Raw genomic sequence first — 19,137 nt, 5'->3', positions numbered from 1 at the left:
TCCCATAAAATAACAAATAAGCATTTAAAAAGACAGAGGACAAACAAGGATAAAAAGGTTAGGGCTCTTCAGCTTGGAGATGGCTGTGGGGAGATGTGGAGCAGGTAAATGCAAATCAATTATTTAACTCTTTTCAAAAAGTACAAAGACTAGGGGACACTCCACAAAGTTACATAGTAATACTTGCAAAACAAAACGGAGAAAATATTTTTTACTCAACTCAATGCACAGTTAAGCTCTGGAACTTGTTGCAAGAAGATGTAGTAAAAGTATGGCTGCGTTTTAAAAAGATTTGGTCAAATTCCTGGAGGAAAAGTCCATAAACTTTTTAAGGTAGATATGGGGAAAGCTACTGCTTATCACTGGGGGGTAAGTAGTGTGGAATCCTGCTACTTTTGGGATCTGCCAGATACTTGTCACCTGGATTAGCCATTGCTGTAAACAGGATGGGCTTTATGGACCTTTGAACTGTCCCAGTATGGCAATTCCTACATCCTTAAATGAAAAACATAATGGCTGTAGATACAACATTACCAGTTTGGAGCTAATTTTCAAAGCATTTAGACATAAAATACCACAGTAACCTATGGTACTTTATGTCTAAGTGCTTTGAAAATGAGTCCCTATATAACTTAGTAAGTCTAAGTACTTTGAAAAGGATCACCATAATATCTTTTGATTTAAGTTCTCCTTTCTTTAGTCATTCTTGGATAGAGTTTGATCTGTGTGTTTATGTGGATCCTTCTATGCCTTTCCAAGTATCGAAAAACAGTGAAGCTCTTGTCACACACAGTACATGAAAATAGTTTCTCTTCTGTATGGATCCGTTGATGGATTTTTAAATATGATGACTGACTGAAGCTTTTATTACACTTAGTACATATAAAAGGTTTCTCCCCCGTGTGGATTCTTTGGTGTGTTTTAAGATTCGTTACCAGAGAGAAGCTTTTATTGCATTCAATACATGTAAAGGGTTTCTTTCCTGTGTGAAGCCATTCATGGATTTTCAGAGAAGATGACTGATTGAAGCTTTTATTACACTCAGAACACTTAAACGGTTTTTCACCAGTGTGTATCCGTTGATGGATTTTCAAATATGTCAATCTTTTGAAGTTTTTATTACACTCGGCACATGTAAAAGTTCTCTGTCTTGGGGTATCTTTAAATGATTTTCTGTGGCTCCATGTGCGCTTTTTCAGCTGTGAAAACTGAGTAAAATTATTTCTGTTCTCTGTTGATATAACCAGTTTCTCTTTATGTACTTTTTCATGTATTGAATCTTCTTTTTGGGAAAACCTTTTCCCATTTTCAAAACATGAAAATGTTCTCTTTTCTGTCGGCATTTTCTGGTGTATTGTTTGGTGTTCTACTAAGGATTGCTCAGAAAAGAAACGTTTCTTACATTCAATACATTGGAAAGGTTTCACTTGAGGTTGCCAGAAATGTTTATCACACTCAGAACACGAAACTGGTCTCTCACCAGTGCGGTTTGTCTGGTACATTATGAAACTTTCCTTCTGAAAGATTTTACGACATTCGGCACAAGAAAAGAGTCTCTCACGGGTGTGAACAGCCTGGTGTTGTACTAAATGTCCATTAGTAGTGAAACCATCTCCGCATTCAGAACACGTAAAAGGCATCTCTCCTGTTCGGATTCTCTCTTCTTTCTGTATGTCTTCCTTCTGACTGAAGGTTGTCTCATAATCTGTACACGTGGATACTTTCTTTCTCATGTGAGACTTCTGGTGTAATCTCAGAGTTACTGGATCCTTGAAGTATATCTCACATATCTCACATAAACATCTTGGTTCTGCTGTTTGTTTTGTCTGTCCTTCCCCTATATCATCGCCACTTTGCTCACAAACAACATTTTCAGCTAAGCCTCCTATCGAATTTATTTGCTTCTTTTCTGGCATGCATTGATTTGTGCAATTTCTTCCTCTCTCAAAACATGAAGAAATATCCTCTTGTAATAAGATTTTGTTCCCTTTTGTATTTTTATTCTTGCATGCAACAGCTTCTAGATAATATAAGAAAACACAGACACATGTCAGATATCCCATACAAATTTAAGGTCTTCATTGAATAATAAGTGTCAGATCACATGTTTAAAAAAAAAACAACTGAGTTCCACTTCACTTTTGAAAATGGACATGAAAGAATTTGTGATCAAAGTTCCTCTGATGCTTTTGCAACATTAATAAATAACTAATTAGGATATAGTTTAGCCTTAGTAACTTTACCTGAATATTGAAAAAGAGAGGAGAGAACAGATTATGGAGTGACTGTGTATCACATGAATCAGTCTTTATTACAAAAAATGTCTATGACAACAACAGTCTATTCATGTAAAATAAAGTCAATCCATGGCAAAGAGGACTCAACATGGCCGTGTTTTGGCACAAGGCCTGTGTCAGGAGCCAACAATACCTAAAAACAGTTGTAACTATGATGAACAGAAAAAGCCTTGTTAGGAATATTTGAGTAAAACCACTGGATAGTAACCTTCATATTGCAAATAAAACAAAGCATATCTGTAATACAGGGTCGCTTTGGTGTAGCACTGTCCCAGGATAATCTCCCTGAGTCCGTTTTATTGGGCAGAATTCAGTATTTTCTTCTGTCCAGAGATAAGGCAGGGTGCTTGTATGAACTTTCATGTACTGTTTCACATGCTTTATTTATTGTCACGAATGCAAACTTAAAAGACCTTAACTGGAAGCAAGTTGTGACCTACTGGTGACGTGACAGACTCTGTTAGTCATTTAGCAAAGAAGGGAATTTAGGAACGAGATTAAAGATACAATTCCAGGCTACTCTGACTCTCCACTGAAGAACTAAGGCCTTGAACATTAAATTGAGCCTTGTCAGCTTCCCTACAGATGACTTCCACCAATTAAAAAAGGTAAAGGGTAATGGAAGAGCTTAGGGCTCTTCAGCTTGGAAGAGAGACTGCTGAGGGGGATATGATTTAGGTCTATAAAATACTGAGTGGTGTAGAATGGGGTAAAAGTGAATCGATTTTGCACTCTTTCAAAAAGTACAAAGACCAGGGGACAGTCAATGAATTTACGTGGAAATACTTACAAAAAAAATGAGAAGGAACATTTTTTTTCACTCAAAGAATAGTTAGGTTCTGGAACTCGTTGCCAGAGGATGTGGTAACAGCGATTAGAGTATGTGGGTTTAAAAAAAGTTTGGATAAGTTCTTGGAGGAAAAGTCCATAGTCTGTTACTGAGATAGATATGGGGGAAGTCACTGCTTGCCCTGGGACTGGTAGCATGGAATGTTGCTATTATTTGGGTTTCTGCCAGGTATTTGTGACCTGGATTGGCCACTGTTGGAAGAAGGATACTGGGCTAGATGGACCATTGGTCTGACCTAGTACAGCTATTCTTATGTTCTTAAATGCTTGAGAACATCTCCAAGAAAGCTATCCTCAAATACAAGCTCACTTCCTGTCATCTAAGAAACCTTTCAGAATATCTCTTCCCAGACACTTAATTTACCCACAAGCTCACGTCCTGTCAGCTAAGAAAGGGAAATGGGACTTGATATACCGCCTTTCTGTGGTATTTTGCAACTACATTCAAAGCGGTTTACATATATACAGGTACTTATTTTGAACCTGGGGCAAGAAACCTTTCAGACTGCCTCTTCTAGGAGACTTCATTTACCCACATACTCATTCTGATCTTCAGTATGCACCTTGCCATCTGTCTCAAGATCACCAAGCATTCTGCAAGCTAGTGGGATATATTTAAAGTTTCTAAATATAACAAACAGCTAGTTAACGCTGAGTTTAACTGCAAACACATCAGACCAATAAAAGATGAAACTGTACTCTACTGCTGGATTACTTCAGCTAACGGTCAGAAATATAGGTTGAAAAGGGTAGAGGAAAACATCCATTTATTCCTGAAGAACACTTTAAGTAGGGAGCTGAGACATCCAACTGTTAAACCAACATATTTATTTTATCCAGTGAACATCCACTCATCCTGCTTTTCATAAGGATTTGAACCAGCACATTATTCCCAATACCCATAGACTTCAGATACTGAAGAAGTCATTGATGATCTACTGCGCTGAAGACTACAGACAGGTCAAGCAATTCCAACAGGAAGTGGCTGACCTTATCTGCATCTGTGTTCAATTCTGGTCGCCGCATCTCAAGAAAGATATAGTGGAATTGGAAAAGGTGCAGCGAAGGGCGACTAAAATGATAGCGGGGATGGGACGACTTCCCTATGAAGAAAGACTAAGGTGGCTAGGGCTTTTCAGCTTGGAGAAGAGACAGCTGAGGGGAGACATGATAGAGGTATATAAAATATTGAGTGGAGTGGAACAGGTGGATGTGAAGTGTCCACGCTTTCCAAAAATACTAGGACTAGGGGGCATGCGATGAAACTACAGTGTAGTAAATTTAAAACAAATCGGAGAAAATGTTTCTTCACCCAACGCATAATTAAACTCTGGAATTCGTTGCTGGAGAATGTTGTGAAGGCGGTTAGCTTAGCAGAGTTTAAAAAGGGGTTGGAAGGTTTCCTAAAGGACAAGTCCATAAACCACTACTAAATGGACTTGGGAAAAATCCACAATTCCGGGAATATCATGTATAGAATGTTTGTACGTTTGGGAAGCTGCCAGGTGCCCTTGGCCTGGATTGGCCGCTGTCGTGGACAGGATGCTGGGCTCGATGGACCCTTGGTCTTTTCCCAGTGTGGCATTACTTATGTCTTCATGTACAATCAGTTATGCACAGTACATGCACAGACAAACTGCTGAAAGTGTTCATAAGTACATAAGTACATAAGTAGTGCCATACTGGGAAAGACCAAAGGTCCATCTAGCTCAGCATCCTGTCACCGACAGTGGCCAATCCAGGTCAAGGTCACCTGGCACGCTCCCCAAACGTAAAAACATTCCAGACAAGTTATACCTAAAAATGCGGAATTTTTCCAAGTCCATTTAATAGCGGTCTATGGACTTGTCCTTTAGGAATCTATCTAACCCCTTTTTAAACTCCGTCAAGCTAACCGCCCGTACCACGTTCTCCGGCAACGAATTCCAGAGTCTAATTACACGTTGGGTGAAGAAACATTTTCTCCGATTCGTTTTAAATTTACCACACTGTAGCTTCAACTCATGCCCTCTAGTCCTAGTATTTTTGGATAGCGTGAACAGTCGCTTCACATCCACCCGATCCATTCCACTCATTATTTTATACACTTCTATCATATCTCCCCTCAGCCGTCTCTTCTCCAAGCTGAAAAGCCCTAGCCTTCTCAGCCTCTCTTCGTAGGAAAGTCGTCCCATCCCCACTATCATTTTCGTCGCCCTTCGCTGTACCTTTTCCAATTCTACTATATCTTTTTTGAGATACGGAGACCAGTACTGAACACAATACTCCAGGTGCGGTCGCACCATGGAGCGATACAACGGCATTATAACATCCGCACACCTGGACTCCATACCCTTCCTAATAACACCCAACATTCTATTCGCTTTCCTAGCCGCAGCAGCACACTGAGCAGAAGGTTTCAGCGTATCATCGACGACGACACCCAGATCCCTTTCTTGATCCGTAACTCCTAACGCGGAACCTTGCAAGACGTAGCTATAATTCGGGTTCCTCTTACCCACATGCATCACTTTGCACTTGTCAACATTGAACTTCATCTGCCACTTGCGGCGGCGGCCATTTTGAATCTCGCCAGACCGTCAGAAAGCAGTGAGGAGCACGGAGAGCAGCGCGATGGGCAGGAAAGAGGGGGCTCTTTCCTGCCCCGACGTCACTAGACCACCACGGAACATGGCATCGCGTAAGTACGGGACGGCGATCCAAAAACGCTACCTTCGGACTATAAGACGCACCCCCCATTTTCCTCCCAAATTTTGGGGGAAAAAAGTGCGTCTTATAGTCCGAAAAATACGGTATGTGTTATGTCTAGCATCTCTCTCAAGTTATTTCAACATTAGCTCAATGTTCAGTAAATAATTATCATTTTAGTTGCTGTAAGCAGAATCATCTAGGCTGCAAGCTTTTTGTTTCCCCTGATTTAATTGTTACATTAAATTCCTGGGCAGCTCTTCATAATCATTTTCAACATGGACCCGGGGGTCTCTATTCTCAGACACATTTTCCAGACCATCAGGTCTGCTCCTGATTACATTTCCAATTTAATCCAAGCATATCATCTATCATGCCCTCTCCGATCTTCTCAGCGATCACTACTGCGTCTCCTTAATACGACTAGACACTGCCAGAGAACATTTTCATATGCAGCCCCCAAACTCTGGAATACATTACTGCACCTTCATTTCCTGTTTTCACACAACACTCGAAAACCTGGCATTTTCATTATCTTAGGCTATAATTCTTTCCTTTTTTTGTTCTATTCTCCTTCTTTCTTATATAGTTTTTAATTTGAACTCATCCGAGTTCTGTTTTGTACACCGCTTTGCTACTTTTCTTGTAGACAGCGGTATATCAAGGTTTTGAAAGCAACTTATCTCCATGACCCTTCCTAAACCCTGTCTGGGACAGACAAATAGAGTCTCACCCATAAATTGACAATATTGAGCACAGACCAACTTTTCATTTACACCCTAAAAAGAGGAAATGAGAACACGGAATGAGCCAATCACACACGGTCAAAAATACAGCACCTTTTTCCAAACCAACCAGTCACCCAAACAATCAGAACTCACAACATATTTGGGAACCCCCAAGCCTGAAAATAAATAAATTCTGAACTTTTATTAATCTCTACAGTCAGTATCTGGCACAAACAACTTCTCCACTGTCCAAGCTTGCAAACTATAAACACAACGTTATCGTCCATCATCAACCAGTTTAACATTTCCCCCCCCCCCCTTCTCCCCCTACCCATCCACTTTCCCTTCCCCATAGAACTCCTTATGAATCTTAATATACCACAAATACAGAAGCAGTCCCTGTACCGCCTATTAAATCCTTGAGCGCACTGCATACAGACAACCTGCCTCCTCTTTGTCGGGTAAATTCTGAACTTTTCTTCTTCTTCTTTGGAAAATGGCTTTTATTCTTTTGGCCATAGAATTCCAGGAAGAAGCAGCTTCCGCAAACTACTGAAGACCCATCACAAAGATCAACACGTGTGAAATCCTCCTCATGTATCCAAAACTGTCTTATAATGTTTTCTTGTTTTATTACTAATATGCTTCATCATTATCATGTAACCCAAAACCCTCTGTAATACCAAATGTCTACTCTCTTCTTGTATCCACTATTCATGATGTATTGTAAGCCACATTGAGCCTGCAAAGAGGTGGGATAATGTGGGATACAAATGCAACAAATAAATAAACTGTCCACTAGGAGGTTTGGCCAAACCTCTTGGATCCATCAACATGGGACTGTGATGTATACATTCTAATCCTATTCGGGTACAATTAGATCCTTGCGAGCAGTAAAGGAAACTTAACTGAGTAACTGATGTGCACTTGGCATCTGCCATAAATACAATTAATGTATGACAAGCTCAGCAGTTTTATATCAGTCCCTCTTATTACTGGACTCACCTGAGCAGCTGCTTTTTCCGGTTTCTCTTTCCTCTGATCCCGGCTCATCCCTGATTTCTCGTTCAACGTAGGATATAATATCAGGGGTGACAGTTATAGAGCCTGTTCCTGGGGATAAGAACGCCACATTAGGTTTCCTATAGTCACTCTGGATTTGATTCATCCTAATTCAGGCCTTCGAAAATTTCTAGCATAACAATATTCACCAAATGCATGGAACAAATTATTCAAATCCTTGGCTGAGGCCCAGACACCTCAGTAAAGTTGTACAAACTACTTTTATGAAATGTGCTAACTCCACTTCCTGCTATAAATCAGCTTCAATAACTCTTATACACCAAATGAATCTCCTTCATCCTCCATAAGAAACACTCACAAGGGATGGAATCAAGTAACTGGCTCATGCTGAGTGAATCATCGTGCAATGCTGATGGTTTGGAATCTTTCATTTTGGCCAGACACTTTTCTTCTGCTCCTTTGGGTGACTAGCTCAGTTGACAGAAGCCTCTGTTGACCTATGGTGCCGTGAGCCTTCATCTACTACTTCCTGAGCTGGTGGGGGGGGGGGGGGTCTTTTATCTTCATTCAGGCCCCAATGCTCAAAGCTTACCGTGCTTGTGATATTTTCAGCGTCTAATGCACAATGGGGTTCAGTGGGTCTTTTACCATTTGCGGTAGTAGTTATCGGTAACCCTCTGCAAATATATTACAACAAGCTCATTAGTATTAAAATGAGCATTCTGTGCAATGCACAGAAAGGAGCATCTACCTTTAATGTTCAAAATATTCCAACACATCTGAAGCTGTCATTGCATGAGTGCAATTTCTCGATGGAGCAGTCTGCTTGCATTTTTTTTTTTTTACAGTATCCGCATGTGTGTGTGAAATGTGCCATGTGAGTGTATTATATGTGTGTGTGTCCCACACGTAACAGTAGTGTTAAAAAGTTGTTGTGGGGGGGGGGGGGGGGTGGAAAGGAAACTCCATGCCTACAACAAGGTTGTAGCCTTTTTTTTCCTGGGCATGTGTAGAACATAGACATTTACCGCAAAACTGTTCTGCACATGTGCAAAGCGCTTTCCCTACTGAGCTGCTTTCAGAATTTCCGTACATTTCATTTGCATGTGAGATCCTTTAAGCATCGATCAGTAAGTTCAACCAAGATATAGATGCGCTCTGTTTGGCAACGTTTGAGCACTGGGGCCTCAATTAACTGAGTTATATAACAACAGCCCTTGGAAGGGATCATGCACCAGGGGCTTCTTCCTGAACCTGCATTCATGAGCCCTATGTCCAGCCACTAGGTGTCACCACTGCATAATGAATAAGACTCCCTCTCCCCAGGGTCTCCGAGTGCTCTCTCCATACCATCTTTAGGTCCGACTAATCTAGGGAAAAGGAAGATCTGATTTGGGAACTTAAACCCAGGCCCTTCACTTTGTAGGGAGTATGACAACACAGCAGGGCTGCCTCATTGCCAGCAGCTGCTCAGAGGGATGCAAGCAGTACAGACCCCTGCTGTGTCCTAATGAGCAAGTTATCATAGGGAAAATGAAGAAATACAGGCAGTCATTTCAGAATGTTTAGGTGCCATTTATATTTGTAATTCAGGCTATACATAGTAACATAGTAGATGACAGCAGAGAAAGACCTTCACGGTCCATCCAGTCTGCCCAACAAGATAAACTCATATGTGCTACTTTTTGTGTATACCTGACCTTGATTTGTTTCTGCCATTTTCAGGGCACAGACCGTAGAAGTCTGCCCAGCACTAGCCCCGCCTCCCAACCACTAGCCCCACCTCCCACCGCCGGCTCTGCCACCCAATCTCCGCTAAGCTTCTGAGGATCCCTTCCTTCTGAACAGGATTCCTTTATGTTTATCCCATGCATTTTTGAATTTCGTTACCATTTTCATCTCCACCACCTCCCGTGGAAGGGCATTCCAAGTATCCACCACTCTGTCTCTGAAAAAATACTTCCTGACAAAGAGCAATTTCAGAAGAGATATGCAGCGGCACATGGAGATTTCAATCAGGCATTTTTGGACAGTCCTTAAAAAATATAGATGTAGACCAGTAATGGATGTATACCTCGGAAAATTTCCCTGTCAGCATTTTACACTTGATCCAAGTCCTGGGATTTAGAGGAGAGAACTGTACAGGAAGTCACCTTCTTTTGCCAAACGTTTTGAGTTCTTGTATTCTTTTGTCCAGAAATAAGCAAAATCCCCTTCCATCCTAATGTCTTGTGGGCAGATGCTCCACAACACAAGACTAGCCACAGAAAAGGTCAGTGCTGTGGGTTCCACAGCATTGGAGCTGACTCTGTGGGTGCTGTGGGTACTTGAGCACCCCCAATATTGAGAAAATTCCTTGTATGTGTCCAGGGAGGGGTTATTTTCATTGGGCTTAGCAGCCCCAATAATTTTGAAAAGTTGGCTCCTATGTTCCACAGCCTAACTTTTGAACAAGTCGTCAACCGCATCAGTTGCTCATTGTCTGAGGACATAAAAGTCTACTAAAGTCTTCAAATATTTTGGAACCTGACCATTTAACACCTCAAACATCAAAACCAAGACCTTGAATTTCACCCTTATGGGTATAGCTGCCAGTGGACACTGATAAGATGGGGGATAATATGATCGTATCATCTTCAGCCTGAAATCAGGTGTACTGCCACATCCTGCACAATTTTCAGGACTTCACATGATGAATACAGAAACCCTAAAAATATCCCGAGCAATGCTCAGGCTGTGGCAGGCAGTGGTATTGTTTTCTTGAACACTGCCCACTGTGGCCTTACTTACACTCAGATACTCAGTGCTGGCCCAAGTCTTTGGTGGGTCCCAGAATACCCAGGTCACCAATATTTAGTCCTGGTGTCCGTAGAGCTGTCTGGGCCAGTCAGGACTGCTATAGATGTGGTCCTACTTGTCCAGATAGTTATCTGACCACTGGCACTGAATATCGGTAGTGCCAGAATAACCTCTGGCTTCACTTCTGCTCTGCGCCCGGACTGCCCCAGCAGTAACCAGAGGGCGCCGCACTGGTCCATGCTGATCAAGGTGGTTTGATGAACAGGAGATGGCAGGAGCATGCTTGGCCCATTATCTGGTCTGAAGCCAGTAGGTGGAGCTTGGCATCCTATCAATTACATTGTTTTAAGTGTACCAAGATGGCGGCAGCTGCATATGGGAGAATTAAAACCTCCTTCGGTGGAAAAGCTTCAACTTTGTGACGTCAAGCCATCTCCTGTTCATCAAACCTCCTTGGAGCTGGTACTTCGGGGCGCTCTCTGGTTAAGTGTCACTGAATATCAGTGCCTCACATGGTCAATGTGATTTAACAGGACTGGGGCCCTCCTACCTGGTTAAATTCCACTAAAATATCAACCCCATCGTGTTGTAATAATCCAAACCTCATAACACCAAATCCTGAACAGACAAAAAAATGGTCTCTTCTTCGACAGTCTTGCTGTTATCTTAACATGGTTGTCATTATCTGACTATTATTTTATTTTAGAGCAGTTCTTTGGCATGTGTAGACTAATGGACCTAGTTTTCCGAAACCTCCACAACCAACTTGGAGTTGTAATACCACAGCACCTGATGAGGGTACTGCTTTGCACTCTCAGGTACCCTCATCTCTGCATTCCTTCAGGCTTTCTTCCACTCTATAGGAAAGAGCATTTCCAGTGAGACGATAAATTCAGTTTTGTGTCTCCCATAGCTATAAATTTATAGTTAATAGAGACTCTGCCACTGATCATTGAGCCTCTCCATTCTAACTGCTGCGGCATGATCCGGCCATAGCCAACATTGGAAAAAATAATGCTCCTATCCATCCATATCCACAGAAGATTCATGCTTGTCTTATATTGGCTGCAAAGAGGAGCTTTGGACCCCTCTTGAGTCTTATCTGCCTATCCAATACTGCTTGCCCTTCCCACCCTACCAGATTAATCCCACAGTTCTTGCCTTTCCTCCCTCAAAAGCCCGACTAATACTTTTCTCTCTCCACCCATCCACTCAATCCCCAGTCCATTCTTTCTACCAGTCCTAATCCCACATCCTCTCTTTACAAAGTGTAATTCTCGGTCATTTCTTTTCTCCACTTCCCTACACTCCCTCCTACCCAGCAGGAGTAAAAATATACTATACATTACACCTGCGTCCAGCTTCCCCTACCTTACAGTCCCCCAGTTTGAATTGCACAGTGCAAGGAGACCTCTCCATTTTAGCAATTCTATCATCCACAGGCACCACCCCACAATGCCTATTCTGCCTGTACTGTGAGCCACAGATGCCACCCCACGTGACGCCCATAATGCCTGCTGTGACCCACAGACGCCAACCCACGTGACGCCCATACTGCCTGCTCTGTGACCCAGACGCCAACCCACGTGACGCCCATACAGCCTGCTCTGTGACCCAGATGCCAACCCACATGACGCCCATACTGCCTGCTCTGTGACCCAGATGCCAACCCACGTGATGCCCATACTGCCTGCTCTGTGACCCAGATGCCAACCCACATGACGCCCATTGTCAGGATTCCTACCTGCATGGCTGGTCAGTTCGTGTTCCTGCTGCGGGGCCTGGATGCTGGCTGTGGTGTGTTTGGGTGGCCACGGCGCTTGTGAACCAAGCCCTCTACTTACGGATGTATGTTAACAGCCGACACGATGATTGGGTGTCTCTTCTTCCATGGGCAGAATTTGCTTACAATAATAGTTTCCACATTTCCTCTCATATGCCTCCTTTTTATGTCGTCTATGGACACCATCCTCAGTTACCCCTCCCTCTTCCCCAACCCCAGGGTCCTCCTATTGTCCATCGAACCCTCCAAAACTTTCACGAGATCTGGAACTCCGTCCAACGACAACTTCAACAAGCTGACACCCGCTGCAAGTACTTTGCAGACAAGATACACAACACCTTCCATGTGTCTCTCTTAAAACCATTTCTCCCTTCCAAATGGCATCATGAGCCTAAAAGGCCAATCATCCCCGACACGGAGCCTGATCCTGAGTTTGAGGTAGCCGAAATCCTAGACTCTAAATGTCGTAGAGGTCACCTGTATTACCTATTATCCTGGAAAAATTAAGGACCCAAAGACAACTCCTGGGAACCCGCTACCACGCTCCTGACCTAATTCGAGAATTTCACTCTCACTACCCCTCCAAACCTGGACCAGGCCGGAGGAGGGGTCCATGAAAAGGGGGTACTGTCAGGATTCCTACCTGCACGGCTGGTTGGTCCACATTGCCGCCGCCACGCCTTGGGGTCTGGACGCCGATTGCGATGTGTCTGGGCGGCCAAAGCGCTTCTGTACGGGGCACCGCAGTATTTTCACTGCTTTGGGCAGGTCCTGTGATGCTTCCACTGCGGTGGGTGGGTGGTGTCCTGGCAGCCCCCCGGCGTGGTCTCTGGACGGTGCGGGGTGCGTCCCTTTTCCAGCCCCGCCTCCCGATTGGTCAGCCTGCTGTTTGCTTCCTGCCCTGTTATATTTAAGCCAGCCCTAGTCTACCTTCACTGCTTCGGCTACAACTTCGAGTTGTTCTCTGGACCTGCTCGTCAGCCCTAACCTTTCTTGTTTTTACCTTCCACCTTGACCTTAGCCTGGATCTGGACACTGCCTGCCGCAACCTTAGCCTGGACACTGCCTTTGCCTACCTAGACCTTAGCCTGGACCTGGACACTGCCTCTGCCTGCCGCTTGACTAGACCGTCGTCTGGGCTGGGACGCCTCTACATTGGTCTTCATGGAGGAGTAGCCTAGTGGTTAGTGCAGCGGACTTTGATCCTGGGGAACTGGGTTTGATTCCCACTGCAGCTCCTTGTGACTGTGGGCAAGTCACTTAACCCTCCATTGCCCCAGGTACAAAATAAGTACCTGTATATAAGTAAACTGCTTTGAATGTAGTTGCAAAATACCACAGAAAGGCGGTATATCAAGTCCCATTTCCCTTCTCTTCTAAGTTCCTCTTCCGGTACACTAGTTCCTATCCGTTGGACTACTCTAGCCTTGTTCGCCCGGCTCCAGAATTCCCAAGTCCTGACAGCCGCCTGCACCCAGGTGCTCAACCGCTGGGGAATGGCTGTCATCGCAGGTGAAGCACCCGGGTGGCCGACAGCTGCTCCTGGCTCCAGGACAGCACAGGAACTCACTTCCCTAACACCCATTCTGCCTGCACTGTGACCCAGACACTACACAGCGTGATGCCCATTCTGCCTGCTCTGTGACCCACAGATGCTACCCTACGTTGATAACAATTCTGCCTGCTCTGTGACCAATAGATGTTATCGTATGTGACATGCATTCTACCCTTTCTGGAGTCACCCCATGTGACATCCATTCTCTTTATAATTCCCCAGACATCCATTCTATTATCTTCATGACATATTACTCTCTAGTCATGTTGCATCTGCAGTTTGTGACGTGAGGAAGGGGTTGTTAGCGCCTAAAAAGTACATACGAAATGTATGAAGTTGGTTCAATAAAAGGTAAATCACATCATTTTTTCCTTTTTTCTTTTTAACCAAATCACAGTGGGAATCCTTGACATTCGACACTGTCTTGTGTCATGATGACCCAAATCTATTAATTAAATATATAGGAACATGGACAGGCATTTTCGAAAGAATGTCCAAGTCAGAATTGGGATGTCCTGCTCATAACATCCAAAAAAAAAAAATCCATCTCACAGCCATTTTCAAACATTAAAAACATTGGGATTTCCTGTTAGAAAATATGCGAGGACGACATTCTTGCACTGAAAAAGTCCAAAATGAACAGCTATTTTCCAAAATGAAACGTCCAAAATCTGAACGCCAAAAAAGCAGACACAAAAACATCTGTCTGGCATGATTTATATAAAAATAGCCGCACAGACATCCCTGCAGAGCAGAGGGTCAGCCTAGTGATCAATGCAGTGGACTTTAAACAATGGGAACCAGGTACAAATCCCACCTTAATCCCATTTTAATTCTTGTATATGTTACTGTGACACCTCCACGAAAAGATAAAAACCTACTGCACCTAAAGGTACACCACTACAATAGCCACCACGCTTGCAGGTGTCTTATAAATTCAGGTACAGTAGATATTTCTATGCTCCAGGAGAGATCACAATTTTGTGCAAAAATAAGTTAAAATGGGAGTTATATCTGGGTTCCCCTGTTCAAAGTCCACTAAGCTACTCCTTACACTCACTTGCTGCTCTATTAGCAATGCCCATAATACCTGAAAGCTGTCACAAAGCCTGTCTCTTTCACTTCTTGGGGGTGGGAGAGGGTGAGTAACCACTAGGAGATGAAGGAAGGCTGATACTTTCACCCCTCCAGTGCTCAGCTGCTCAGTCAGGGCACATTTTTGTACCCTGGAAGTGTTTGAAAACAGATCTTGATAAAATGGTCCTTTTTTTTTGTCTTGGACATCTCTCCCTATTCCATTATCACTGAAAGACATCCTAATTTTGTGCCTGCCCTAGTTCCACCATAAACATGCCTCCAACACACTTCAGGGTTGCCAGATGGGTGGCTTTCCCGCCCAATTGGGCTCCTTTCCGTGACCCGCTGCAGCATTTTCATGCCGCGTGCGAGTTGCGGGATTTTGGGCGGCTTCTTGTTGCCCCACCGGCAGTTTTTTCACCCGCTATGGTTTTTTCCCGCCATCGGGAACGGGTTGACTAGTTTTCCCACGGTCACGGCCAGTAGAAGCCCCACGGAGGCGGGCTTAATATAACATCATTTGATTGCAAATGGCTTCATTAATATTTATTAATGATGTCATTCACATGCACATAGACTTTGTGCAGTTTGGGGCTGGCTTTGGGCGTGACAAATGTTTTCCATCTGGCAACACTGCTCGCTATTTGGATGAACTGCAGTGGAAAACATCCAAATTCTGCCTTTCGAAACTCATACTTTGGGCGTTTTCAGCAGATGGATGCTTTTTGCTATTTTGAGACATCCATCTGCTTCGAAAATGAGCACCATAGTAACATAGTAGATGATGGTATATAAAGCCCTGTTCACACCATCCAGTCTGCCCAACAAGATAAACTCATAGCATATGGCATGTAAAATGATCCCTTACCCAGTGAAAGCAAGATCTCATAATTCTCCTTCATCACATCCTTATAGAGTTTCTTCTGCCAGTCTTCTAAATCCTTCCATTCCTCCTGGGAGAAATAGACGGCAATATCCTCAAAGGTTACTGGGATCTGAAATACAAATCCTACCACACTCAGCACCGTTGGCATCACATCTATCAGGGCAGCTCTTAAGCCTGGGGCTCAGCAGGGCAATTCACAGCCATAAAGCAGAATTATATTTGTCTATTATATATTTTGGTATATTTTGTTAAGTAGGCATTTAGTTTTATTTTGTGTTATATTTTTCACCTGAAATCTATGTAGACAGCCATTTTAAGTTAATTAAAATATTTATTTATTGCATTTGTATCCCACATTATCTCACCTCTTTGCAGGCTCAATGTGGCTTACAATACATCATTTTTAAACTAACTACATACAGAACCTCAGACACAAAAAATCATCAGTGAGATGCCCGAACTCTCTCCTCACATTTAGGAGGGTCCTGAGGTGCCTTTTCCTCAGCCCCAGGTCTGCTCAGGGTCGTATTAAAGCCAGCACTGACTCTGCAATGACCTGGATAAGAGATTCATATAGAGAGGGCACGAAGCTGGGGGCAGTTAGTCTCCTACCTGAGCAGAAGCTCCCGCAAGCATTTCCCTCTCTGCTTTAGCTGCTTTGCAGGATTACAAATAAACTAGGGGCTTTTCCTCCTGCAGTGCTGAAAAGAACAGCTTAGAAGTTAGAAGCTGTTACAAGTAAAGGAGGAAGCAGAGGTTGGCGGCTGGAGTTTTGTGGCTTCCAATTGCAACAGTTAACCTGCAAATGAAAGGATGAGACACTGGCTGCTGCTTCAACCTCTCCCAAGCCAAAGCCGGAGCCCCCTGCTAAGCGCACATTGATGACATCACTCGGAGGCGGAGCTTCGCACTGAACTTTATGCAGCACAGCTGTTCGCCAGTTCTGCTGCGCGAGAGGTGTTTATTTTTCTTCTGTCGTTGCAGGCGGTGTTGCTTGCAAGACAAGTTAATTGTCCGAAGAAGAGACGCTTCTTTTATTTCTTGTCTCCTTCGTTCTTCTATGCTTTCCTATCATTTCTTCTTATACTAATTCGTTTTATAGATTCCGAGGTCTCTGCCTGTAGGTTGGTTATAGTGTAGGAAACGGTGCTGTGCAATCAAGGACAGATTTGTTTTAGTGCTGCGGTGTCTGCATCTCCCTCTCGCTAGAGTTGCCAGATGGCCCCAGACTGGTCAGACAGGGTTGACCCCATGGCTGGCACAACCATTTGGCAAGACTAGGCAACTGCCTGGGGCAGCAGATTTTTTTGTGTGTGAGGGGGAAGAGGGCAGCAAATAGCAGCCGCACAAACTCAAAGAACCATCGGTATATATTTTTACCTAGGCTACTCCTTAGAAAAGCAGGACTAACAGTTTCTGTGTGCACTAGGTTAAACAACAGGGCAGGTGTAAGAGTATTGGGCGCCCTTGGAGAACCTTCAGTCATATGCCTTCTCCACCTCCTAAGACATGTGCGTAAATATCATACACACAAACAATGAGGGCAGATTTGAAAAGTAATTTAAATGGGCAATTTGAAATTTGGCTATTCTTCACTAAATCCATGTTGGTTTTGTTTCATTAATCCATGCTTTTGAATATATTCTGTAATTTTATTCTTTGTCTACCATTTTGCCTAGCACCAACGTCAGGCTCACTGGTCTATAATTTCCCAGATCACCTCTGGAACTTAAAAAAAAAAATCAGTGTTACATTGGCCACTCTCCAATCTTTCAGTACCATGCTTGATTGTAAAGATAAATTATGTATTACTAACAATAGTTCTGCAAGTTCATTTTTCAATTCTATCAGTACTCTGAGATGAATACCTTCTGGTCCAGACAATTTGCTACTCTTCAATTTGTCAAATTGTGCCATTTCATCTTCTAGGTTTATAGAGATTTTATTCAGTTTCTCTGACTCAGCTCTGAATACCATATCTGGCACCAGTATCTCTCCCAAATCTTCCTCGATGAAGACCAAAGCAAAGAATTCATTTCATCTCTCTGCTATGGCTTTGTCTTCCCTGAGTGCCCCTTTTACTCTTGGGCCAAAATGAGCCATAAGAATAGCCATATTGGGTCAGACCAATGGTCCATCTAGCCCAGTATCCTGCTTCCAATAGTGGCCAATTCAGGTCACAAGTACCTGGCAGAAACCCAAACAGTAGCAACATTCCATGCTACCAATCCCAAGGCAATCAGTGGCTTCCCCCCACATCCATCTCAATAACAGACTTTTCCTCCAGGAACTTGTTCCGTTTTCCAAATAATTTATAAATATGTTAAATAGCACGTCTCAATATAGATCCCTGCAGCACTCCACTGTTCACCCTCCTCCATTGAGAAAAATGGCCCTTTTCCCTCTTCTTTTTGCTCTGATGCTCAATCTGTTGCTTCAGGAGCTCCAGAGCAACATATGCAGAGTGTGGATTGGATATGTTGGTTTTAAAACCGCTGCATTTGGTGATGATTTGTTGGTACTAATTATACAGCCTTGTTCCTCCATCCCTATTCTTATGCAAAGTGTTTGTGAGTATGGTGATTTCTCAGGAATCTAATTGAATCTGGCTAAATCTGAAGTTTTGGCAAGCTTAGACTCGTTGCATCGGACTTGGAGAGCTGATTTACCTTATACGGTGGGTGCGGAGGTTTTTCCGCTATCTCAGTATCCAGTTACCTATAGACCTGGCTTTTCTCTATAAAAGCTTCTTTAGATCACTGCAGCACCTTCCCTCTGTCATTTCTAGGTAGGATCAACTTATATAGCATGGTGCTTTTTCCGCAGTGGTTATATGTCCTCCAGTCTTTGCCAATTCGCTTACTTTGTTGCGATATTCAAGCTTTACAAACGCTCTTGGTGAAGTTTTTCTGGGGAGAGAAGAAGCGTACAATTCAGTGGCGCTGTCTTTTGGGATCAGGGAGGAACGGGGGTTCCAGATCTAAAAAGATACAACAAAGCTCGTCTCCTATGTCACTTACAGGATTGGCTTTTGGGCACTTCTACCTTTACCGATGTAGTTTTGGAGAGAGCTTATTTTCACCCTTGTCATCTCAATTACCTCATTCATGCCAAGTTGGCAAAGTTACCAGCTCTGATCTGCAGGAGTGTTTTGTTTCGGCCACTCTGGACTTTGTGGAAAGAACTTCCTGATGTGGCACCAGGAGCCTTCATTTAGTACTTTTCTGCCCCTTGGTGGTAATGCAGAGTTTTCTGCTGGTACGGACAATGGGGCATTTAGGCGCTGGGAGGCTGCGGGTATTTTGGTTAAAGAAGATGAGACTTTTCCTACATTTCAGGATCTGCAGCAACATTGTGGCTTTGGTCCTTCGGATACTTTTACTTATGTTCAGTTATCCCATTATTTATCCTTTCTATCAAAACAAAATTTGACACTGAGATCTGTGTCCTCT

At 43.4% G+C, this 19,137-nt stretch overlaps 1 protein-coding gene across 2 annotated transcripts; it reads right to left on the bottom strand.

Moving 5' to 3' along the window:
• Positions 1–242: 242 nt before the first annotated feature.
• Positions 243–16,503, bottom strand: LOC115464910 (gastrula zinc finger protein XlCGF26.1-like). 2 transcript variants are annotated; one of them, XM_030195291.1, is made up of 4 exons: positions 16,298–16,503; positions 15,668–15,794; positions 7,568–7,675; positions 243–2,020 (listed from the first exon to the last, which is right to left on the bottom strand). In XM_030195291.1, exons 1-4 carry the CDS (start codon positions 16,319–16,321, stop codon positions 681–683), a joined length of 1,599 nt encoding a protein of 532 aa, XP_030051151.1. In that variant the 5' UTR covers positions 16,322–16,503; the 3' UTR covers positions 243–680. The 2 variants fall into 2 exon arrangements, with proteins under 2 accessions (XP_030051151.1, XP_030051159.1); XM_030195299.1 differs by having other exon boundaries at positions 7,568–7,669.
• Positions 16,504–19,137: the final 2,634 nt, after the last annotated feature.

The sequence above is a fragment of the Microcaecilia unicolor genome, chromosome 1 (assembly GCF_901765095.1).
Source record: "Microcaecilia unicolor chromosome 1, aMicUni1.1, whole genome shotgun sequence".
NCBI lineage: Eukaryota > Metazoa > Chordata > Amphibia > Gymnophiona > Siphonopidae > Microcaecilia > Microcaecilia unicolor.
Note: the sequence above shows the minus strand (reverse complement) of the source record. Positions and strands in the feature narration are given on the sequence as shown.